The sequence below is a fragment of the Acomys minous genome (assembly GCF_964271855.1).
Source record: "Acomys minous genome assembly, chromosome: 17".
Classification (NCBI taxonomy): Eukaryota; Metazoa; Chordata; class Mammalia; order Rodentia; family Muridae; genus Acomys; species Acomys minous.
The window spans coordinates 18251705-18277101 of NC_140500.1; the positions used below are offsets into that span (position 1 = coordinate 18251705).

The 25397-nt window shown below is 47.2% G+C and overlaps 1 protein-coding gene across 1 annotated transcript in view; it reads left to right on the plus strand.

Moving 5' to 3' along the window:
- The first annotated feature begins 578 nt into the window (after window positions 1-578).
- Window positions 579-25397, plus strand: part of TULP3 (TUB like protein 3) — a 31969-nt gene continuing 7150 nt past the window's right edge. Inside the window, exons 1-4 of the mRNA XM_084766296.1 lie at window positions 579-717; window positions 19174-19225; window positions 23112-23271; window positions 23980-24156. Coding sequence (XP_084622422.1) covers window positions 677-717; window positions 19174-19225; window positions 23112-23271; window positions 23980-24156 — 430 coding nt within the window. The 5' untranslated portion in view covers window positions 579-676. The remainder of the gene's footprint in view (window positions 718-19173; window positions 19226-23111; window positions 23272-23979; window positions 24157-25397) is intronic.

The window sequence follows — 25397 nt, forward strand, 5'->3', positions numbered from 1 at the left end:
AATACCCATGTGGTAATTTTGGCCTTACTAATTAAATCTATGCCATAGCTCTGGTCAAAAAATCCTATAGGGACCAGAGCCAGAAAGGAACTGATAGCTGGAGACATGATTTACTGCTGAGAGGACAGGCTTAGCAGCTACCCTTAACGGGAGATAAAGATATTTAAAGACGTCCCCAGATAGGGGTCCCTCTGTAGGGCTTTGGGAGAGGTCTGGTATAGAAGGCTGAAAGGCCTTAGTATCTCGGAGCGGGTGAGCTGCGAAGCTTCGGACAGCAGAGGTTCTCAAACCCCGCGACCACACCTTGGCAGCGCCCTGGATGTTCCCATTGCTACAGTGGGGTGGATGCTGGAGTCGCTCTGTGGGGCGGGGCAACCCCGAGTGGAGCAGATGGAGACACCTCAGACGAAGCTGGGACCCCGGCCTAGGAGCCGGGGTTCCAGCGCACGCGCCTGCGCCTCCCAGCGCTTCCCGCCCCCCTGGAAACCCTCTAGCATCGCGGCTGGCGCCATTAACCAGTGAGAAGGGAGCAGCGAGCATTGGACCAATGGGCGTCTGCGACAGTGCGGGGTGTGGTTGTTAGGGGCGGGGCCTGACCGCCTCCATCCCACCCCCACCCTTCCATCCCGGTGGCAGCGTCTCGGGGTCTGGAAGCCGATGCCACCGGCAGGGGAGTATGGAGGCGGCGCGCTGCGCATCGGGACCCCGCGGGGACAGGTCAGGAACAGGGGTGGCGGAGGTGCGGGCAGGGTCTCCAGGCTGAGAGGGCGGCGGCCAGATCGGGTCCCTAGGCTGGGCAGGCGCTGTGTGCATCCCGCGCCCGCACTCTCTCCTGCAGCTCCCTTGGAGTCGTCGTTCTCCTCCCCCCCCACCCCCCAAAGCTCGCCCGACTCCCACAGGGCCTCCGATTCCCTCACTTGCAACGCGTTCGCCCTTCTAGTCTTTCTCAAGTGGAGTCAGAACTGAACTGGAACGAGGTCCCTCCTGGGAGTCGAAGCGGAAGGTCGCGAGTGATGATGGTTAATTGGTTCCAAGGCCGTTGCTTTTGGCAGTCATTGCGGAATTCTGGAACGGAGTCCGAGGACTGAAAACGCAAAACTGTTCTTTTCCTCTTCTTTCCTCCTTCCTTCCTTCCCCTGCGTTCCAGGAGTTCTTTTAATCGGCATAGTCGGTCTTGGTTTAGACTGTTCCATACCTCTTGTTCGTGTCCCCCGTTTCTCTGCCAAGACCCCCCTTTTTTGCCTGGTCCACAGAGTGAGCGAAAACGTAGGGGTTGCAATCTCAGCCTGTTCGTTTTTTCGTCAGCTACGAGGGCCGCGTGAAATCTTTGGCTCAAAACTTTGGCATTGTGTGAGGACTGAAATCAAACATGCCAACTACGTTCTCCATTTGCCATCCCATTACCACAGCAAATAAAGACTTGGTGTGTAAGGATTTAGCCTAATGTTTAAAATAGTTTTTAGCTGGTTCGAAGCCATCTTTTAAGAAGTTACAAAGACGGAGTAGAGACTCTCCCCACCCCACCCCCACCCCAGTCGGTCTCACGCAGAAACTTGCTAATGAAGATGACTTTGAACTTCTGGTCCCCTATCTCCGCCTCCGAAAGCTGTTTTCGTCTTTCATCAAGTAAATTCTTTAAACATGATGATAGCTGCTCTCTGAAATGTGTTCACACCCCCCACCCATTCTGAAAGCAACAGCAGCAAAATACTTTTACAAGTATACGGTCGGGTTATAAGTTAGTATTGAGCGTCTCTGATTCAAATCAGATATTTCGTTCATTTGTGATCTTTCGGTTTTTGGGGGGAGGGGCTTTCGTTTTTAACTGAATGATTTTAGAGAAGTAAAGATCACATCATGGTGATGTGATCATTTTTATTTGTTTAGAGACAGGTCTTATGTAGCCTTGGCCTGACTGAACCAGGCTGGCCTCGAACTCATATGGATCTATCTGCCTCTGCCTCCCATGATTCAGGGTTTTAGGGAACAAGAAGGACCTGACTTTAAAATTGGGATAGTTTGGGGGTTGTTTGTTTGTTTGTTTGTTTTAATCATCTTCTAGACTTGAGGCTTAAAGGAGTAATTTTAAAGCCCTTTCCTCCCACTTTTTCTGCCAAAGAAACCACCTCAAACTTTCAGTTGACATCAAAGGCACCTGTGTGAGTCGCTGAACCTTTGTCCCGCCCTAGGCAGATCTGCAGCTTCTGTCGCTGTTTAACTTATTTGTTGCTAAAAGGGAGTGAGTGTCTTGCTTTTTAAGTCGTCATCAATATTTTTTGAGAGTGATAAACTCTCCATATAGTTCAGGCTGGCCTGAGCCTCCCAAGTGTCTTATATAGACATGTATCACCCAGCCTGGATATACTTGTATACTGGGCATACACTTTTTTTTTTTTTACTGCAGTTTCCCCCTCCCTCCCCTCCCCTCCTCCCCTCCCCTCCCTTCCTCCCTCCCCCCTTTCCATTCACTCCTGCTCCTTTTCAGAAAAGGGCAGGCGTCCTGTGGATATCAGCCAGCCATGGCATATCAAGTTGCAGTAAGGCTGGGCACCTCCTCTCCTATGAAGCCTGGAGGAGGCACCCAATAGGTGAAAAGGGTCCCCAAAGCAGACAACAGCTTCTCCTCCCACCGTTAGGAGTCTCTCATGAGAAGACCAAGCTCCACAACTGTAATTAATACATGTGCAAAGGGTCTAGGTCAGACCCGGGCAGGTTACCTGGTTGGTGGTTCCATCCCTGTGAGCCCCTCTGGGCCCAGGTTAGTTGACTCTTTGGGTTTTCTTGGTGGTGTCCTTGACCCATCTGCCTCTCAGAATCCTTCCTTCCCATCTTCTGCAGGATTTCCCGAACTTCACTCGGTGGTTGGCTGGGAGTCTCTGTATCTGCCCCCATCAGTTACAGGCGAAGCCTCTCTGACGGCAATTGGACAGGCACTGATCTAGGAGTAAAGCAGATGATATTAGGAATTCTTTCATTGACTCCCCCCCCCCCCCCATTTGTGTTTGGTTCTCTCCTAGGTCTCTGGGCTCTCCAGCCTCTGGCTCCTGGTCCTCCAGGCAATGTCAGGGGTGGGTTCCCTCTCGTGGCATGGGTCTCAGGATGGACCATTGGTTAGCCCCACCCCCACCCCCACAGTTCCTATGCCCTCTTTACCCCAGCACTTTTTTGCAGGCAGGACAAATTGTAGGTTGAAGATTTCGTGGCTAGGTTGGTGTCCCAATCGCTCCACTGACTGGAAGGCTTGCCTGGTAACGGGAGATGGTCGGTTCAGGCTCCGTATCCCTCACTGCTAGGAGTCTTAGCTATGGTCACCTTCATAGATGCCTGGGAGTTTGCATTGTACTAGGTGTCCAGCTTCTTCCAGAGATGCCTCCCCATTCCAGCTGTCCCTCCCAGCGCTCTCTCCTTCTGTCCTCCCCCAACTTTGATCCCTCCTGTTCCCGTCCTCACCCTTCTATCCAGAATAACCCTCCCCTGCCTCCCCAGCCCCACTCTGAATAAAGCTGCTGTGAACATAGTTGAGCAAGTGTCCTTTGGGTATATGCCCAGGAGTGCTATAGCTAGGACTTGAGGTAGATCAGTGCCATCCAAAGTGGCTGTACAGGTTTACACTCCCACCATCAATGGGGGAGTGTTCCCCTTGCTCTGCATCCTTACCAGCATGAGCTCTCTCACTTAGGTTTTTGGTCTGAGCCATGTTGACAGGCGTAAGATGGAATCTCAGAGTTGTTTTGATTTGCATTTCCCTGATGACTAAGGATGGTGAGCATTTCTTTAAGTGCTTCTTGGCCATTAGGGATTCCTTTGCTGAGAATTCTCTGTTTCGATCTGTGTCCCATTTCTTAAAATTGGATTCTTTGGTTTGTTGGTACCTACTTTCTTGAGTTCTTTATATATTTTGGATGTCAGCCCTCTTCGGATGTGGAGCTGATGAAGATCTTTTCCCAGTCTGTAGGTTGCCCTTTTGCCCTTTTGCCCTTTTGACAGTGCTTTTCAGTTTCATGAAGCCCCATTTATTAAAGGCACACACACTTGTTTTGTTGCTTTTTGAGATGGTCTTACATAACCAACTTATCTTGAACTCTTATCCTTTGGCCAGGATTACATGTGTGTAGCCCTACTGTGCTCATATTTAGTGCACCAATTTTTAATGCCAAAGATAGAAGCCAGGTTGCCAAGCTTAACTTTTTTTTTAAGCTTACCTCTTCTCCCCCCCCCCCCCCCCCCCAGGGTTTCTCTGTGTAGTCCTGGTTGTCCTGGACTCGCCTTGTAGACCAGGCTGGCCTTAAACTCACAGTGATCCACCTGCCTCTGTCTCCTGAGTGCTGGGATTAAAGGCGTGAGCCTCCACGTCCAGCTAAGCTTACCTCTTTTTAAAAATGTTACCGTACTTATTATTGCCAGGTGTGGTGCTTGCAGGCCTTTTAGTCCCAGCACTTGAGAAGCAGAGGCAGGTGGATCTCTGTGTGTTCAGGCCAGCCAGTTCCAGTACTGCCAGGGCTATGTAAAGATACCCCACCTCAAAAAAAAAAAAAAGTTACTTGTTATTATAGATGAGTGGGATGAGGCAGTGTTGTGAAGTCAATTCTCTCCTTCCATGTTTAAGTGGGTCTGGGGATGGAACTCCGGGTCACCACATCTATGCAGCAAGTGCCTTTACCTGCTGAGCCAGTTCCTATACTTAGTTTTTGATGACTGAATACAGATCACTAGTACTAACCCTTTCGTTGTATGGGTAACACCTAACTTTTAAGTTTCCTGTGGTTTTTCACCCTCCTCCCCCCTCTGAATTTTATAGCTGTTTGACTGACCAAACGAGGCAGGTTTGTTTCAATTTTTAATTTTAATAAGCAAATTTGAAATATCTTTTCTTATATCTGAAGCTGGCAGTGAAACTTGGAGACAGAGACAGGCTGTAAAGGCACACTCAGGAGCTTTGCTGAGCCTAGGCAGTTGATGCTGCTATTTCTTGGGGGGTAGCTAGCATTGGGGCTTAGGATATCTAAACTCCTGCTAGTGATACTGGAGTTGGGGTGTAGCTCAGGGACAGGGTGCTTACCTTACCTGACATTTTAAAGGCCTTAGGTTTGACCCCGGGAATATATATGCCCAAGTATACTTGTTATTAATATGGAATTGAAGGCGTGTCATGACCTTGGGACCTAGAATTGCCTAAGAAAGTATTGGTCGGCCCACTGTGGTTCTGCGTTGTGTGGTGAGTTCCAGGCCAGCCAGGGCTATACAGGGAGGCCCTACTTAACCCACCCCGCCAAATGTGATTTCCCTTTAGAAATAAAATATGAAAGCTCAGTGTGGACTATAGATACCACTGTGTCCTCTGCTCTCCTCAAGTGTACAAGTGTATGCAAGCTTTCTTCTTCTTCTTCTTCTTCTTCTTCTTCTTCTTCTTCTTCTTCTTCTTCTTCTTCTTCTTCTTTTCTTCTTTTTAAGACAGGGTTTCTCTGTGTAGCCTTGGTTGTCCTGGACTCACTTTGTAGACCAGGCTGGCCTCAAACTCACTGAGATTCACCTGCCTCTGCCTCCCGAGTGCTGGGCTTAAAAGGGTACACCACCATGCCCAGAACGTCGTATAAATAATAGATAAATAAATCTTAAAAAATAAAAAAGAAATAAAAATAAAAATAAAGCCAGGTGGTAGTACACGCCTTTGATCTCAGCACTCAGGAGGCAGAAGCAGGTAGATCTCTGAATTCAAGGCCAGCCTGCTCTACACAGAGAAATCCTTCCTGTCTTGGAAAACCAAAAAATAAAATAAAATAAAAAGAAAGATGAAAGCTGGGCATGGTGGGCAAACCTGTAATCCTAACACTGGGGAAATAGAAACACCAAGATCAGAAGTCAAAGTCAAGGGCAGCTTGAGCTACAAGAGACCCTGACTTCACAGGAGCCCTCTCCCCACAGCTGGAGCCGAGGCACCTTGCATTGTTGAGTGCTCAGCACCCACATAGTGGCTCACAAGCACCCACAACTCCAGTTCTTAGGAATCCGGTGCCTCCTTCTGGCCTTCTCAGACACATGGAGCACAGACACACATGTCTGGGCACATGAGGCAAAGCACTCATACATGTAAGATAAAATGAGGGGGGAAAAATGAAAGAAAATATCAATATTCCTTGCTGAAAATGATGCCTTGCCTAGTCTTGTTAATAGTGTCTAAGGTGTATATGGCTTTTTTTTTTTTAAATCTTTTTATGGCGAAGGCCCCATCCAAACTAGACAGGAAAGAATATCTTGTAACAAATTCCTTTTTTTGCCAGGGTCCTTTGCTCTAAATAAAACAGTTCATTTCTGGCTGTTTAGATTTTCCTGTGGAAACCCTACCGTTTTCCTGGCGTGGTACCCACTGAAAGAACAAGTTAATGTTTGTTCTTGCCAGAGCACAGAAAATGTTTGAATTGAACTCTTCAGAGGAGGGGTTGAGGCTGTCTCCCAGCCATGTGTTGGGTGTTTGGAAGGCCTAGATAAGTCCTTCAGTTCCCCTGTTACAGACCAGCTCCCCACAATGGTGAGTCTCTGGCAAACGGCATCCCCTGGAAGCGGCCCCTCCATTCCAGCGCCAGCTCACCAGGAATAACTTCCTGTTCTCCACCTTCTCCACTGCCTTTTTAGACACCCTCTCTGCGTTTCTTTTTTGTTTCTTTTTTCTTTCTTTCTTTCCTTTTTTTTTGAGACAGGGTTTCTCTATGTAGCCTTCCTTGGCTGTCCTAGACTCACTTTGTAGAACAGGCTGGCCTTGAACTCACAGCGATCCACCTGCCTCTGCCTCCCAAGTGTTGGGATTAAAGGCATGCGCCACTACACCCGGCTGATTTCTTTTTAAGATCTTTAAGAATAAAATCTAATCACGTGTATGTGCATGTCTGTGCAGGTATATAAGGAGCACAGAGGAGGCAGATCCCCTGGAGCTGGGGGTACAGCCAGATGGAGGTGCGGGGAACTGAACTTGAGTCCTCTGCAAGAGCCATACATGGCACTCTTAAATCTCTCCAGCCCCAGTATTGCTGTGTGTGTGTGTGTGTGTGTGTGTGTGTGTGTGTGTGTAGTGCACACATTGAACCTAATGCCTTACACATGGTGACTTTGATTTTTAGGATATATCTAAACTCTGAGACCTCCTTTTATTTATTTATTTATTTATTTATTTATTTTAAAGATTTATTTGTGATTTATACAGTATTCTGCCCACAGGTGTGCCTGCACTCCAGGAGAGGGCACCAGATCTCATCATAGGTGGTTGTGAGTTACCATGTGGTTGCTGAGAATTGAACTCAGGACCTATGGAAGAACAGACAGTGCTCTTAACCTCTGAGCCATCACTCTAGCCCCTGAGTCCTACTTTTAACATGAGTAAGGGGGATGAAAGAGAAGGAATATGAATCACTGTGTAAATGAGACTGGCCTTGAACCCATTTAAAACGTTTATTAGATTTATTGATTGTGCATGTTGGGGCCAGGGACAGTGGAGACTGGAGGACAGCCTGCAGGAATCTGTTCTTTCCTTCCTCCATGGACTGAGCTCAGCTCATCAGGCCTGACAGCAAGCGCCTTAGGCACTGAGCTACTGCACTGGCCTGGCCCTGATCTTGAGCTTTTGATCCATTTGTCTCAGTTTCCCCAGCCTTGTTAGATACCGTGTCCTGCAAGACACATCTTTAACATATGAATTACAGTGACAAGTTTTAAGATTCTCTTCATTGCTGTGTATAAAAAAAATTACAAACAGGCTTCTGAAAAAAAAAACTTTGCTATTTATTAATTATTCTTGCAAGGGAAAACATCAATAGATTTCAATGAACTTAAAATAAAACCGGAGGCGTGACAGTGCACAACTTTGATCCCAGCACTGGGAAGACAGAGACAGGCAGATCTCTGTGAGTTTGAGGCCAGCCTGGTCTACAAAGAGAGTTCCAGGACTGAGTCGGGGGGTCGAGGCCTGCATCACCACAGGTGGTTTTAGGGAGTGCTGAGTGTTGAACCCAGGGCTTTATTCCTGCTAGGCAAACATTCTGCCTATTGCTCTACATCCCCAGCCTCAAGCTGTATCTCTGTTTCATTTTAGATCAGGTCTCACCATTTAGCCTAGGCTGGCCTTGAGTTCCAGATCCTTCCACCTTGTCTCTGGAGCACTGGCACCACAGGCTTTCACCACTGTGCTAGGCCTGAAATTGTATTTTGAGGAAGGGAGGATCTATCAAGATGAAGTTGTACACTTGTGTGTGCTTCATCACTTTGAAGAGTCTAGGACAGCCAAGGCTACACAGAGGAACCCTGTCTCAAAAATGAAAAATAAAAAATAAATAAATCCAGGGGCTGATGAGGTGGCTTAGTAGGTAAAGGTACTTTCTGCCAAGCCTGATGACTTCAATTTGATCCTCCAAACTACTATAATCTGTCCTCTGACCTTCATGTGTGTAGTGCCCACCCACATGTATACTCATACCAGATAAGTGTGAAAAACCAAACTACACAAAGTTTTACCTATCCTGGCTTATAGTGATATCTGAGTGGGCTGCAGAGATGTCTCGCTGGTTAGGACCTCCGAGACAGTGGGTGGCGCACAGCTTCCTGTAACTTCATCTCCAGAATAATTCCAGGCCATATTCTAGTTTCTTTAGTTATCTACAGACACACACACACACACACACACACACATACACACACACACACACACAGAGACAGACAGACAGACACACACACACACAGAATCTTTGGGGTTTTTTGGGGGGGTTGCAAGACAGGGTCTCTCTGTGTAGCCTTGGCTGTCCTTGACTCGCTTTGTAGACCAGGCTGGCCTCGAACTCACAGCAATCCACCCGCCTCTGCCTCCTGAGTGCTGGGATTAAAGGCACGCGCCACCACGCCCGGCCCCACATAGAATCTTTAATAAGAGTCGAGGGGGGAGTAGAAGATAGGATTTAGGGGTGTAAAAGACAAAAAATAAAATTCATTTTATACATGTGTGAAATTATAAAAGACTAAAACATAAGAGGAAAAATGTTTTTTTGTTTTGTTTTGTTTTGGTTTTTTGTTTTTTGTTTTCCCCCAACACAGGGTTTCTCTGAGTACCAGCCCTGTCTGTCCTGGAACTGCCTTTGTAGACCAGGCTAGCCTTGAACTCACAATGACCAGCCTGCCTCTGCCTCCCTGTGTCCTGCGATCACAGGCTGCCACACCCGGCCACGCAGATGTTCTGATTGTCTTGTGCATATAAATGCTAACAACAGATACTGATTACATTTAAATTAATTTTACAGCAACCTGATTAAGAAAAGAAACATCTTGAGCCGGGTGTGGTGGTGCACGCCTTTAATCCCAGCACTCGGGAGGCAGAGGCAGGCGGATTGCTGTGAGTTGGAGGCCAGCCTGGTCTACAAAGCGAGTCCAGGACAGCCAAGGCTACACAGAGAGACCCTGTCTCACAACCCTCCCACCCAAGAAACCCCAAAGATTCTGTGTGTGTGTGTGTGTGTGTGTGTGTGTGTGTCTGTCTGTCTGTCTGTCTGTCTGTCAGAGAAACCCTGTCTCGAAAAACAAACAAACAAACAAAAAATAATCAGAAGATTCTTGCTCTCTCAGATTTCAAAAATTCATGATAAACTTCTACATTACTACTCTGATTTCTTTGATCTAAGAAATGCATGACTTACACATTTATGTAAATAGTCTGTTCTGCACACCAGGCAGCATTTAGCAAGGCTTCTTGAGTTTGTTTTGAACTCTGCTTGTCTTTCAAACGTTCCAAGTGTCTCTAATTGCCATGCAGGTCAGCAGAGGGCTCAGCAGAGCTTTGTTTTGGAAGTTGATCTATCGTAGTGAAAACAAGAATTCCCAGAGAAGTGTGGAGTGTTTTCTCCTGACGCCCCAGCTGTAGCATAGCCATGGTGTAAAGAGGCGCCTGTGGGCTGGGAGAAGGCCTGGGCATCCACACGCCTGTGCTGGCACCAGCCATGCCTACTCCCTCAGCAGAGCCCTACTCAAAGTCCTTTAAAAATATTTGTCTAGGGGGCTGGAGAGATGGGTCAGCAGTTAAAAGCACTGACTGCTCTTCCAGAGGACCTGGGTTCAAATCCCCAGCAGCCATGTGGCAGCTCACAACTGTTAGTAACTCCAAGATCTGACACGCAAATTATTTTAAAAATGAAGAGAAATATTAATTTATTTTTATTTTATTTTATGTGTATGGAATTTTGTAAACATGTAAGAATGTGTACCACCACGTGAGTAGTATCTGCAGAAGTCACAAGAGGGCACTAGGATCCCCTAAAACTGCAATTACAGAGGACTGTGAGCCACCATGTGGTTGGTGGGTACATGTATCCTCTGTAAAAGCAAGCAACGAGTGCTCTCAACTACTGAGTCATCTTTTTACTCCCTCAGAGCCTTTTTTGAGCATATCCTGCAGCTCATGTCATTAATGACAGTAAGGGCATGAGTTTCAGATTTCTAGCTTACTCAACAACATTGCCAATATTTTTTCATGTTAAAAAAAAAAAAACAGCAACTGTTTTCGCAACAAGATCTTGCTATATAGTCCAGGCTAGCTTTGAACTCTTGCAAGTTCTCCGGCCTCAGCCTTCGGGCATGCAGTGCTGTGGTGGACTTGTAAATACATCTATGTGAGAGGCTTCGAGAATGTATAGAGAGAGCAAGTCAATTAGTGGTTGACATTTTTAAAGATGTGTTTAGTTTCGAATCTCTGGGATTAGGCGCCGCCACGGGGACACTGGAAACTGTTGTCTGACCACCAGCGTACACTGTGGCATGCGTGCCCAAATGTACATACAAAGAAAATGTAGAACAAGTCAAAAAGTAAAATCAATATTGTAGCCGGGCGTGGTGGCGCACGCCTTTAATCCCAGCACTTGGGAGGCAGAGGCAGGCGGATCGCTGTGAGTTCGAGGCCAGCCTGGTCTACAAAGTGAGTCCAGGACAGCCAGGACTACACAGAGAACCCTGTCTCACAAACAAACAACAAACAAAATCAGCATTGTGCTGTGTGTTTAGGGTCCTGGCAAGGACCATGGGAAAAGAAAGCCTGATATCCCCGCACTTTGAGGGACAGCTGACTGTTGAAGAGACCGGCTAGAAGGCAGGTTACATGTTTAAATCCATTACTTTTGTATTTGCTATATATTTTACACATGAATTTAGTTGCTGGGTTTTTTTTCTTCAGTAAGAAAACGGTTCAGGGGCTGGAGAGATGGCTCAAAAGTTAAGAGCACTAGCTGCTCTTTCAAAGGTCATGAGTTCAATTCCCAGCAACCACATGATGGCTCACAACCATCTACAATGAGATCTGGTGCCCTCTTCTGGCCTGCCGGTGTTACATGCAGGCAGAACACTGTATACATAATGTAAATAAATAAATAAATCTTAAAAAAAAAAAAAGAAAACGGTTCAGGAGGAAGCATGTGTTTAGTCTCAGCACGAAGGCTGCAGGAGGCAGGCAGGGTTATTAATTCTGGCCTGCTGTTGGTGGTTTCTGTTTGTGTGTCAGTGCCAACTCCAGGAGAACCATACAGGGAGCCATGCTGCAGTTGCTGCCTCTTTGTAGCCTTCTTTAGTTCAGCTACAGGATTCTGCGGAGACCTGACAGGCCTTTCCTGTTTGACATTTTGTTTTCTAATTTCCTTTAAGCAAGGTGTGACATTTAGAATGTTGTTGAAAGAAATATAGAAGAGAGAGAGTTGCTGGGCAGGCAGGGGTGGTGCACACCTGTAACCCCAGCACTCAGGAGGCGGAGGCAGGCGGATCGCTGTGAGTTTCAGGCCAGCCAGGGCTATTACACAGAGAAACTCTGTCTTGAAAAAAAAAGAAGAAGAAGAGGAGGAGGAGGAAGGGGAGGAAGAGGAGGAAGAGGGAGTCCCTTGTATCCTCCCATTCCTCCCTCCCTCCCTTTTCCCCCTTACTCTCCTCCCCTATGACTGTGACTGAGGGGGTCCTCCTCCCCCTGTATATGCTCATAGGGTATCAAGTCTCTTCTTGGTCACAGTATACTCCTTAATTGCCTCATCTCTGTGTCTTGTCAGTTCACCCATAGTCGAGTTTACAGATGCTGGTTATAACATAAGGAAACTAGCTGTATGTTGTTTAATTATTGTTTAAACACGTCATGTAGTGTCTCACATGGCATATGCCAGAATTCCTTGGCAATGAGAAGTGAGTACAAGAGGTCACCTCATAATAGAATATAAATCAGTTGTTGGAAATACACCAAGTGCTGGTACATATTAAAAGCATATGGAACCTGAATTATTATCTGGGCTGTGGTAGCACACGTATTTGATCCCAGCAGTTGGGAGGCAGAGGCAGGCAGATCTCTATGAGTTCGAGGCCAGCCTGGTCTACAGATGGAGTTCCAGGACAGCCAGAGGTATACAGAGAAACCCTGTTTTAACAAAACAACAAAAAAAGTTTCTTATCAGAATTATTAATGCCGTGGGCGGACAGAAAGACAGCAGTCAGGCAGGGCCTCTGAGGAGGAGACTGAGCCAGGATCCCGTCTTTCAGGCTACAGAAGAGCCTGCCCTCAGGCTCTCTCTCTCGTCCCCCAGCAGGCAGCAGGAACTGTCCAGTCTGCCAGCACAAGGTGCTCACTTGGGGAAGTAAGAAACGAGTATCTAGAAATCTGTTTGCTTAGAGATTCAGGTAGTGGTCTTCGGAGGATGCCTGACAGCTCTGTCTGACTGGGGGGCGGGGGATAAGTCCTGCAGGTATTCTGTCCTGAGAAACAGCCTGGTCCGGATTCTGAAGGGCTGGAGAGATCGATGGTTCAGTGGATAAGAGTGCTTGCTATGCAAGCATGGGGACTGAGTTCAAATCCCCTGGCACCCGTGTAAGAGTCCAGGAGTGTTCATGCACATGCCTATATCCCTGGTGCCATATGGAAAGGAAACAGGAGGATTACTGGGGATGGCTGACTGCCAGCGTAGTTGCATAGTTCAGTAGGAGACCCTGTCTCAAGGTCAGGTCTCTCTCTGTCTCTGTCTCTCTCTGTGTCTCTGTCTGTCTGTCTATCTGTCTCTCTCTCTCTCTCTCTCTCTCTCTCTCTCTCTCTCTCTCTCTCTCTCTCTCTCTCTCTCTCACACACACACACACACACACAGAGCTGTATCTTCTTCCCTTAAAGTATTCATTTTTTTCAGACTTCCACTCACTGCTCATCTTATTGCTTGTCTGCGTTTGTATTAGTTATTAACAGGTGGCTTAGTGTTCTTGGTTACTGCTGAAGTGTAAAGGAACAGTCAGTCAGCCTTTAATCCCAGCACTTGGGAGCAGAGGCAGGTAGAGTGATGTGAGTTCGAGGCCAGCCTGGTCTACAAAGTGACTCCAGGACAGCCAAGGCTATACAGAGAAAAACCCTGTCTCAAAAATAAAAAATAAAAAAAAGAAAAAGAAAAAGAAAAGAAAAGAAAAGAAAGAAAGAAAGAAAAGAAAAAAGAAAAAAAGGTAGTAGTTGAGAGCACAGAGCATAGCCCCACTTCGATGTGCCTCAGTGCCCTCGGAGAGCCCGGACTAAACTGGATCCCGAAGATCCGATCTCAAAATCACAGACGAGGGAGTCTGATTGCTTAGCTCGGGTCGGGTGTCTTCCGGATGTGTTGGGTGACGGTCATGGATACAGAGCAACCAAGTCCTTTTCCCAAGATAGGCCTGCAGCACAGCAGTATACCTAAGGCTGGCCTTGCACGATAAATGCATAGAATGCTTCTTCCTGTACTGGGACGCAGGCTTGTGCTGTCGGTCACATCTGTCACACCCATACACCCATGCACATGCTTCTTTTGCCTTTTTTTTTTTTTTTTGAGACAGTATTTCTATATACTTCTGGCTGTCCTGGAACTTGCCATATAGGTTAGGCTGGCCTCTAACTCACAGAGATCCTCCTGCCTCTGCATGCACCCTTCACACAATAAATAGAGAAATGTGATAAGAGTAACTTTAAACAGTTATCCAGTTTATTAAAGCTGCTATCTTGGGGCAAACCTTTTCTTTTGTTTCCCATAGCATCTTACTAATACCTTCCTTGTCGCATACCAAGTCATTTTCCTCTCATAAGCTTTGTGACTGTCACTTTACCCTGGTGTATTTCTTGCGTTTGGCAGCCAAGGCAAGGCCACTCCTTCTCCCTTGCTCCCTCAGTGTAGTGTCTGAGGCTGATAAGCAGCGTTTGGGCTGCTTAGGAACCAGTAAAGGAAGTATTTGCTCAAGTCACTCCTAAGAAAGCCATGGCAGTCTCACTGCCTTCCCTGTTCGCTAGGCCTGCCCTGTTCCTTTACTGCAGCGTGGCTTTGCTCCACTCCCCAGGACCTCAGGGCCTTGCTGAACTTCCATATCCTTGGCAAATGCAGCACCCTTCTCTGGTGGAGCAGAGTGAACTAGTGATTGTTCAGCTGCAGTGGGCTCCAGAGAACTTGCTGATGATGTTTAGCGTGGCCTGGAGGTGGCGGTTGTTTAGGGTCTAGCAGTTAGGCAGGGCCTTCTGTCAGGGAGCGCTCGCTGCACAGCAGCAGCAGAAGCAGGAGAGGTCTGCCAGTGAGTGAGCTGGCTCTGATCTTGGGCAAATATCTTCACAGTCCACCTTCTCTCAGCTCCTTGGAAACACTCTGCATGTAATTGGGTGCATTATTTAAGGGCAAACTGGCCACGGGGCCACACTCCTTTAATCCCAGCACCAGGAGGCAAAAGCAGACAGATCTCTGAGTTTGAGCCTATCCTGGTCTATGTAGCAGGTCCCAGGCCAGGGCTACATAGTAAGACCGTCTTAGACAGTACTGTTACAATCAAGCAAACAAAAATATTCAAGGGCAGAGGAATTAATAAATCACTCATCCCATAGTTAGGAAAGAAATGTTTATCAAAATGTCTTGTTTTGTAACTCTTACTGTTTTATTTTGGGGGAAAAGGTGACTTTTCCATACACGCCTTTCCCCAGCTCACTAACCCACACCCACTGGGTGTAGTTTTGTCTTGCCTAATAAACTGTCTCTATTATTATTACTTAAAAGGAAAAAAGAGTGCTGGAGAGATGGCTCAGAGGTTAAGAGCACTCACTGGCTGCTCTTCAGAGGTGTGAGTTCAATTCCCGTAACCACATGGTGGCTCATGACCATCATAATGAGATCTAGTGCCCTCTGCTGGCCTCCTTGAGAACTGGGCATATACGTGGTAAACAAAGATAAAAAAAATCTTTTAAATTAAACTCTCAGTTTAACTTATTGTTTCCCTTCTTGTTAACATTTTATGCAGTTATTAAAACCAGATTAATAGAGGTTCAGTACCATTCATAGCACACCGGCCACTGCTATGCCCCGTAATACAGTTCCTCTTGTTGTGATGACCCCAACCATGAATTTATTTTCATTGCTACTTCATAACTGTAATTTTGCTATTATTATGAATCATAATATAAATATTTGAGATACAGGATATCTGATATTTAACCCCTGTGAAATGGTCATTTGACCCCCAAGAGTGTCTTGACCCACAGGTTCAGAACCCCTGCTGTAGACTGTTCCTGAGTATGTGTTTGTCTGGCTGTCTTGTGATTAAGAGATCAAGGTACAAATGTCTTTTGGCAATTGTACCACAGAGGCGCTATGTTCTTCTCAACTTGCTAAGAACACAATGCTTCAGCCAGGCGTGGTGACGCACGCCTTTATTCCCAGCACTCAGGAGGCTCTGAGTTTGAAGCCAACCTAATCTACAAAGTGAGTTCAGGCCAGCCAAGGCAACACAGAGAAACTCTGTCTTAAAAAGCAAACAAAAGTGAAGAAGAAGGAGGAGGCAACGTTTCAATGTCACTGGAGGTCTTAATTGGGTGTGTGACTTAGTTGTATAGACAGGCTCCGTTGTGTACTCTAGGCTAGCCTCAAACAGGAAGAGTCTTGGGAAGCATGCTACCTAGCTTGGCGATCTCCATTATAGGAAGTTTTCTCTACTTTCCCGTCTCCCGTCTGTGGTCATCTTCTAGGAAGTCCTGTGGTGTCACCATTTGTGTTCCATACCCTTCCTCCAAAATTAATCAAATCAGCAAAGCTCTGGTCTTAGGACGTGGGGCTTTGGGGAAGTGATGGGTCACAAGGCAGAGTTGCCAGGAGGATGGAACTAGCAAAAGAACGAAAGAAAACAAACTGTTGTGTCCATCCATATGGTAGAATCTCGAAGCCGTGGGGGTGGGGGGCCAGAAGGTGGCTCTACCGTTAAGAGCACTCTTCATTTCTGCCAAATGAAAAGTTCAGTTTACTTCTGTCTTTATTTTTGGAGTTCCAGGGATCGAACCTAGGGCCTTGTGCATATTAGACTCTGGCCCTGAGCCAGGTCCACAGCCTGTGGTTTGACTTAGAACTCCTGTGGCTCTCTGATGTGTAGGTGTTAACTAGACGTTACAGGCCTGTGGCGTCTATTTGCTGTTCCTCTGTTCAGTCAGAATGCTTCCGTGATACCCTGCTGTTTAGATCTCCTGCTCTGCTTGCCCAGGCTTGCTGGGAGGAATTGAGTGGTGTCTGGGCGCAGCCTTGAAGACACACCCAGCACGCTATTAGAGTCCCTGAAAGAAATGCTCACGCTTCACTGCCCCTCAGAGTGTATCATTTGTTGAGGTGTCAGCACTGGAGGTGTGGTGAGGAGAGGGGACAGTCTTCTTATCTGTGCCAGAAGGCATTGCAATTTTGGTTTAGTGTCGAGGGCAAAAGAGTGAGTGCATTGAGCAAAGCCATGTTTGCCGCAGCAGTTGGAAGCTAAGCTTTAGTCACAGTCTTTTCTCCAGCTCACAACTTTGCAGATCGACGCTAACCCCCCTGGGTACCGACTCTGCTTACCCTGTGTTAATGCAGCTAGGGTTGAACACGTGAGTGAGGATGGAAATAGGACCAGCTCAGGAAGCCAGGCAGGGCTGCGCATGCCTGTAATCCCAGCACTCAGGGAAGCAGAGGCAGGTGGGTTTCTGTGAGTTTGAGGCCAGCCTGGTCTACAGAGCAAGTCCAGGATAGCCAGGGCTACGCAGAGAAACCCTATCTTGAAAAAAAAAAAAGAGAGAGAGAGAGAGAGGATATCTCGGGAGAAATGCAGGGACCCTTCAGGGGATGCCAGAAGTCGGCTGTAGCTGGGAGAGGGGCCCGGTATTGTAAGTGCTCCCATGGTTTTCTTGTTTATTCCATTGTTCAGTTTGTTCTGCAGTGCTAAGATTGCACCCACAGCCTTATGTATGAAGCCTTCTACCACTGATACACACATAGCCAGTTTTGTTTTGTTGTTGTTTTGGTTTGGGTTTTGGGTTTTTTGTTTTTGTTTTTTTAGACAGGGTTTCTCGTATAGCCTTGGCTGTCCTGGACTCGCTTTGTAGATCAGGCTGGCCTTGAGCTCACAGAGATCCGCCTGCCTCTGCCTCCCGAGTGCTAGGATCACAGGTGTGGATCTCCACGCCAGGGTGCCAGTTTTGTTTGAGACAGGCTCTTAGTATGTAGTCCTGGATGGCCTGGATCCCACTCTGTAGACCAGGCTGACCTCAAACTCACAGAGATCTGCCTGACTCTGCCTCCCCAGTACTGGGACTATAGCTGTAAGCCACTGCCTGGCCAACTGTTTTTGTTTTCCTAACAAGAAGTCTATCCCAGAGTTGGGAATGTGACTCAATGGTAGGTTACTTGCTTATCCTGCCCAAGGCCCTAGATGGATGGATGAATAGATGACTGATAGGTAAGGAGATAGATAGATGGATGGGAAGATAGATAGACAGACAGATAATAGAAGACTGACAGGTAGGGAGATGGATAAATGGATGGATGGGTGGGCGGGCAAGTAAATTTAAAACTTTAATGGTAAAAGCACTTGCTGCTGCTGAGCCGGGCGTAGTGGCACACGCCTTTAATCCCAGCACTTGGGAGGCAGAGGCAGGTGGATCACTGTGAGTTTGAGGCCAGCCTGGTCCACAGAGTGAGTCTGGGACAGCCAAGGCTACACAGAGAAACCCTGTCTTGAACTGCCCCCCCTCTGCCGCCAAAAAAAAGCACATGCTGTTCTTCCAAAGGACCTGAGTTCAGTTCCCAGCCCCCACATGGTGGTTCACAGGCCTCTGTAACTCCAGCTCCAGGGCTCCTGTGCCTTCTTCTGGCTCCCAGTGCTGTATATTCCTTAGTACTTCTCTGCAGAACAAATGTTACTAATGCCAGACCTTGTTGATTTTGAGATACTGAGAGGCCCCAGACTGTCCTCAAACTCAGGGCAGAACTCCTAGCTCCTTGCCCCCAGTACTGGGGTAGCAAGTGTGAGCTGCCATGCGAGGCCAGATAGAAGAGTAAGATCTGCCCAGATCTTAGGGAAGTCAGACAAGGTTAGCTGTGACACCCAGTCCCTGTTTGTCTCTCATAGAAATAGCTCAAAAGAAGAAAGAAAGAAAATAATCTGACTTTTAGGTTCAACTTAGACTCTAGCTGTTAAACTTGGGCACAACTCTCTAAGCCTCTGTTTCTTCATCTTTAGTATGAAACTAGGGCCTGATATTTAGGGTTGCTTTAAGTAACCAATAAAACAAGAGGCACACACAACAGTTACACCACATTGTTTTGAAACATGGTGAATATTTGACACACAGTTTAAAACAAAAAGAGCTGGTGTGGCTTAGTGCACAGGTTTAGCAGGTTCAAGGCCCTGGGTACCATCTCTGGCACAAAACAAAGTGGGAGGGAGGGAAGAATGAAGGCAGAGAAGAAAAAGAAATCTCTCCAGCATAGGTCTGTGTTAGCATCTTTTCCTTAGCCTTTGTGGACTCTGGTTTCTATGGGTAGTGGTAAGGCCTGTGTGGTAGTGGGTGGACTTGTGTGTTAGTGGGAGGGGCTGTGTGGTAGTGGGAGGGGCTGTGTGGTAGTGGGAGGGCCTGTGTGGTAGTGGGAGGGCCTGTGTGGTAGTGGGCGGGACTGTGTGGTAGTGGGCGGGACTGTGTGGTAGTGGGAGGGGCTGTGTGGTAGTGGGTGGACTTGTGTGGTAGTGGGTGGGCCTGTGTGGTAGTGGGCAGGCCCTTTTGTAAGTGAGGCAACACTTGAAAATGGACACTTTCTTTAACACGGGAGTGCATGAATGAAACAAAGAAATCATTTACAGGCTTTTAGAATGATTTTGTCTATGTGTTTTTCCTTTTTGTCATTTTTGAAACAGCGCCTTTGAAGATGAGACCCTGAGGCTTCGACAGCTGAAGTTGGATAATCAGGTGAGCAGGGGCCCTGGAGGGCAGCACTGACTGGTGTGAAGTCATGACAGGGCCGCACAGAAGGATGAGACGAGCCGGATCGCTTACTCATTAAGTAGTATGTGACCTTAGTGGTTGCTGAGAAAGCTCTGGGCTGTGGCGAGACCCGAGGGGTTTGAAGATGGTGGCAATACACTGGCTTTATTAATAACCAGCGAACATCTCCAGCCACCTATAGGAATTAGAAGGCTGCTGTCTGAGCTACGTAGGGAGACCCTACCTCAGAAGCCTAAAGTAATACGGATAGTAAAGAAAGAAGTAAATGTTACATTGGCCTGTTTCGTTGCTGTACAAAATAGTTGAGGCTGGGTACGTGATTTTTAAAAAGAAACTTATTTGGCTCACAGTTTTGGAGGCTAAAGTCCAAGTCTGGCAGCCTCGTCAGTTTGGTGTCTGGGGAGGGCCCCTGGCTCAGGTTTCTATCGCTGGGGTAAATACCAGAGACCAGACTCTGCAGGATCTGCTCCTGCTCCCAGCTTGAGCTGCTGCATGTACGGTTCGTGTGGGTTCTGGGGATCTGAGCTTAGATCAGGCTGGCATGGCAAGCCTTTACCCACTGAGGCAGCTCCCCTTCCCATCCCACACCCCACTAAAAGTGTGTGTGTTTTATTAATTTTTATTTTTATCTCTTTGGTGTTCTGAAGCAGGGTCTCTCTTTGTAGTCCTGGCTGTCCTGGAAGTCACTATGGAGACGATTCAAGCATAGTTGACGATTTTATCATAATTCCCCAACCTGGAGACATGTAACAGTCTTTATTACATGTTTTATTTAATAAGGAAAGAAGGGAGGAATGTACGGAGTTACGCATGTGTAGCCCAGTATAATGGCCATGCAACTTTGAACTGTACCTGACATGCATTGCTTTCTTGTTTGCTTTTTTTTTTTTTTTTTGACATTTGTCCAAAACATTTAGCAGCTGGGGTTGGAGAGGTAGCTCAGCAGTTAAGAACACTGACTGTACTTCCAGAGGACCCAGGTTCAATTCCTAGCACCCACATGGCAGCTCACAACTGTCTGTAACTCCAAGATCTGACACCACTGACATACATGCAGGCAAAACACCAGTGCACCTAAAATAAAAATAAATTATTGCTGGGTGGTGGAGGCGGCGCACGCCTTTATCCCAGCACTTGGGAGGCAGAGGCTGGTGGCTCTCTGTGAGTTCGAGGCCAGCCTGGTCTACAAAGTGAGTCTAAGACAGCCAAGGCTACACAGAGAAACCCTGTCTCAAAAAAAAACCAAAAGCAAACCAAAATAAATAAGTAAATAAGTAAAAACATTTAATAGTCCCAGGGCTGGGGAGATGGCTCAGAGGTTAAGAGCATTGTCTGCTCTTCCAGAGGTCCTGAGTTCAATTCCCAGCATCACATGATGGCTCACAATCATCTATAATGAGATCTGGTGCCCTCTTCTGGCATACAGGGGAACAGGCAGGTAAAAACACTGTATATATAATAAACAAATAAATCTTAAAAAAAAAAAAAAAACCAAAAAACTATTTAATAGTCCCATAAGATTATACGGGCTCTTCAGTGACAAATACAGATGGCACACAAAGCAAAATGAGTCTAGCCAGGGGACTCAAGTGAAGACAATGTCAGCTCTAAGTCTGTGCTCACATAGACCTGGGTAGAAGGCCGGATGTGGTGGTGGAATCAGAGTTGCCTTCCTGCTAGCTAACACGCTCCAGAGCTCAAGTGGGAGGGTGGTGACTGCAGAACAAGAACAGGTGACTGGCAAAGCACTGAGGAGGGCCTTCAAGGATGAGGTGACTCTCCACCATGGAGGTCAGCAAGGACCAGTCTCCGTCATAGGTACCAAACAGGAGCATTCCAGAATCTCCCTCAGGACATCAGTGGTGACTCCTCTGGTCTTACCTGAGAGTTCCCTGAAGCCTTTAGAAATCACCAGAGGTTAGTGAAGCTGCCAGTGCATGCCTGTAGCCCCAGCACTGAGGAGGAAGAGATAAGGTGATGATAGGTTCGAAGCAGCCTCAGCTACAGAGCAAGGCCCTGTCTCTAACAAAGAAACGGTGTAGCGTTTGCCCTCTGTAGGCTTGAGTCACCCCTGATTTCTGCAGACTGGGTACAGTACAGATGGGATGCTCAGCCACTTCAGTTCCCGCCAGTGTAGGAGGCTTGTGGTCTTCAGCACTTACTGTTAGCTCCTGACATCTCAGTGGATGTGAAATGGCAGCTCGGTTTTCATCTCCCTAATAACTAACAGTGCTAAGATGGTCCAAACAACAACAACAACAAAATAACAACCACAAAAACCTAGGGTCTCGCTGTGTAGCCTGACTGTCTAGAATTCCAGTTCCAGGAGATCTGACTCCCTTTTCTGAACTCTTTGGGCACCAGGCATGCACTGGGGCACATACATATATGAAGCAAGACATAAATGCACAAAATAACTATAATTTTAAAAATAGTGTATGTGTGTGTGTAGGGCTAGAGCGATGTCTTGGTAGCTAAGAGCACTGGCTGCCCTTTCAGAGGACCTGGTTCAATTTCCAGTACCTACATGACAACTCACAATTGTCTATAACTGGGCTGGAGAGATGGCTCAGCGGTTAAGAGCACACTGGCTGCTCATCCCGAGGTCCTGAGTTCAATTCCCAGCAACCACATGGTGGCTCATGACCATCTACCCTGGGATCTGATGCTCCCTTCTGCCATGTGGTCATACAAAGAAATAGAGTGCTTATATACACAAACACACAAATAAGTAAATCTTTTTAAAAAACCAAACAAACAATTGTCTATAACTCCTGTTCCAGAGTTGCAGCACTCTCACACAGACATACATTGTAGGCAAAATACCAATGTATATAAAATACAAATAAATAGCATATGTGACAGTGCTTTCCTTTCTATCTTACTCTGGGACTTTTTCCTCATATCCCTTCATACTTTTTGTTTGTTTGTTTGTTTGTTTTTGTTTTTTGCCTTACTTTCCGGCTGTTGTTGTTTTTTCGAGACAGAGTCTCTCTGTGTAGCCTTGACTGTCCTGGAGTCACTTTGTAGACCAGGATGGCCTCGAACTCACAGCGATCCACCAGCCTCTGCCTCCCGAGTGCTAAGATTAAAGGCATGCGCCACCACGCCCAGCTTTCTTTATCTTGCTTTTGGTTTGGTTTTTGGGGACCTAATCTTACCCTGTTACCCAGTCAGGCCATGGACTCCTGGAATCAAGCTATCCTCATGCTTCAGGCTCCCAGGTAGCACAACCCTGAGCTCAGGGTTTCTACTCCAGCGTAACCACAGCTTTGCACTTACAAGGTGTGTAGGTCGGTTTTTGCCAACCTAACACAAGCTGGCATCATCTGAGAAGCGGGAACCTCAGTTGAGGAGCTGTTCCCGTCTGTTCTGACTGTAGGCAAGCCTATGGGGACTTTCTTGATTGAATATTAATGAGCAAAGATCCAGTCCACACTGGGTGGTGCCATCCCTGGGATGGTGGGCCTGGGGTTTATAAGAGAAAACTGAGCCAGCCTTGAGGAGCAAGCCAGTAAGCAGCATTCCTCCATGACCTCTACTCTTATTCTTGCCCAGGTTTCCTGTCCTGACTGCCAGGAAGGACTCTAAGTGGAAACAAAGCCTTTCCTCCCCAGTTTCCTTTTCACCACAGTGTTTACCACCTCAACAGTAAAACAGAAAGGGAGTGTTCTGCCTGCCCCCTGGCGGTTTATCTTGCGTTTACCCAATAGACTCCCGGCCTGTGCCACCACACCCAGCTGGAGTGTTTCCTTTTCTCCCAGTAGTATTTAGGAGGATGGTGGGGTCAGGCTAAGCTGCTGTTCTAAGAGGGTAGGCATCATGTTGTAATACCTCATTTTCTCTCTAGAGGGCACTGCTGGAGAAGAAACAGAGAAAGAAGCGCCTTGAGCCACTCATGGTACAACCTAACCCAGAAGCCAGGCTGCGAAGGTTAAAGCCGAGAGGTAGTGAGGAGCACATGCCGCTGGTGGACCCTCAGACACCTCGCAGCGATGTCATCCTACATGGTGTGTATTTAGACAGCGCTACCTCTGACTTAGGTACAGTTTTCACAGACTCAGGATAGAGCAGGAGGATGCTGAGATGCCACACAAGGATAAAGTTAGCATCCTTCCTAAGTACCTTCATAATCTTTATAACCACATTCTGGGTCTTTGGGAGAAAAACAAAACATGGACGACACCTTCAAGTTCAAGGACATCTTATAACTATTCGTTTTGATAAAAATAATAAATAAAGCCGGGCGTGGTGGCATACACCTTTAATCCCAGCACTCGGGAGGCAGAGGCAGGCGGATCGCTGTGAGTTCGAGGCCAACCTGGTCTACAAAGTGAGTCCAGGACAGCCAAGGCTAACACAAAGAGACCCTGTCTCGAAAAAAAAAATTAAAATTAAAAAAATAAATAAATAAAATAAAAATAAATAAATGAAATGGCACTCTGAATAAACGAATGAATTCGCAGCATGAATGAAAACTCTGGCACTGAGCCACACCCCCAACCTCTTGGTCTCAGTCCTAGGTTCTGAAGTGCAGCTTGAGTAGCCAAGTCTGTTAAAAGAATTGGTCCCGGTCCTGAAAAAAAAAATGTGCTTGTGATATTAAGTAAGGAGGAGAGCAGAGATGGCTGGGTAGCCTTTGATTCTGGCTACATCCCCCAAAGCACCCAGCTCAATTCTGGCTAACTTCCGCCCTTTCTCTTCCTTTGGGCTCCTAGGCATCGATGGTCCAGCTGCTTTCCTTAAGCCAGGGGCTCAGGATTTGGAAAGCCAGCCTCAAGTTCTCTCAGTGGGCTCCCCTGTGCCGGAAGAGGGCACTGAAGGGAGCGCAGATGGGGAAAGCCCCGGGGAGACCGCCTCCAAGCCGGACCTTCAGGAGATCCTCCAAAAACACGGTACGAGTTTAAACAGGAAGTCTGCCCCTCTCTGTCCTTGGCCTATGCTCTAAATGGCCTTAGGCTGGGTTGGTGTGGTTTGGGGCTTGCAGTGTTTGTAGATGCGGAGTTACCAATAGGACATCAGCATCTTTGACATCCAAGTGGTGATGTGTCGCAACAGTAGTTGTTTGTGCTGTTGTCTGGGAAAACAGGCAGTGAGATACAGATTAGTGATTCTTATTTGGCACCACGGTATCCACTGGAGAGGGCAAGAGTCACAAAGCCAGCACAGCTGCTTGACACAGTCCCGGCAAAGCTGAGCCTGTCCTGTCCTTCTATCTCTCACGTTTGAGTTTTGGTCTCTGCGCGTTGCATTCTTGGAGGGTTTCAGAATTATGACTCATTCTATGTCTGTTCCTGAGAAAATTATGTCTGAGTCTTTTTAGGAAAATCCTAAAATTGACTTTATCTGGCCACTATTTGGAAGTCTTCCTTCTGCCCTGGAGACCATTAAGCACAGATCAGCACAGAGCTAGATTAGGCCGTTACTCCAGGAATCTTCTTGGGGTATCTGCCCTTGAGCTAACTCAAACAGTGTAATTGGTGCGGGGTAAACAGAGACAAATGACAAACTGACTGGTCAGGAGACTAGCTTCCAGATTCAAGGCCTCCCTTTACAATATGTTTAGAGCCTCTGAAAATGTAGTTTAAAGATAGAGTGTCACACAGGGTACACCTCTGGAGAAATAGAATTCAGTAAATAAAATGTTCCTACTTTATGGCATAGACGATCAAACATACAGTAAAAGAAGTTAGGTATTAGCCAGGCGGTGGTGGGGCACGCCTTTAATCCCAGGAATTATTCACAGGGGTAGGTGCTTCTCCCCTGGCAAACCTCACCTTACCCAGCAGAAGTGAGGACTTTCCCAAAGCCACACAGATGGAGCCTTCTCCTCTTTAGCCTCTAGCCTAAGGCTTGTAATTAAGGCAGAGTTGCAGACCTTGGGTGGTAAGGAGAGGCTGGCTGCTCAGGTGAGGGTCTTGGAACCCTCCCCAGCCCTCTGTTGGGGAATGTGCACAGTCAGCAAGCCCTCCTCTGATCATCTTTTTGCAAGGGGGTGCAGCCAAACACCCCAAGATGCCAGTAGCTTGGCTTGAAGGACAGTCACAGTGCCTCTTTTCAGCAAAGTTTGCTCTCAGCCGTTTGGTCCCTCTGCGCTCAGTAACCATCAGTTGGTGTTGCATAAGGACTCCCTGCA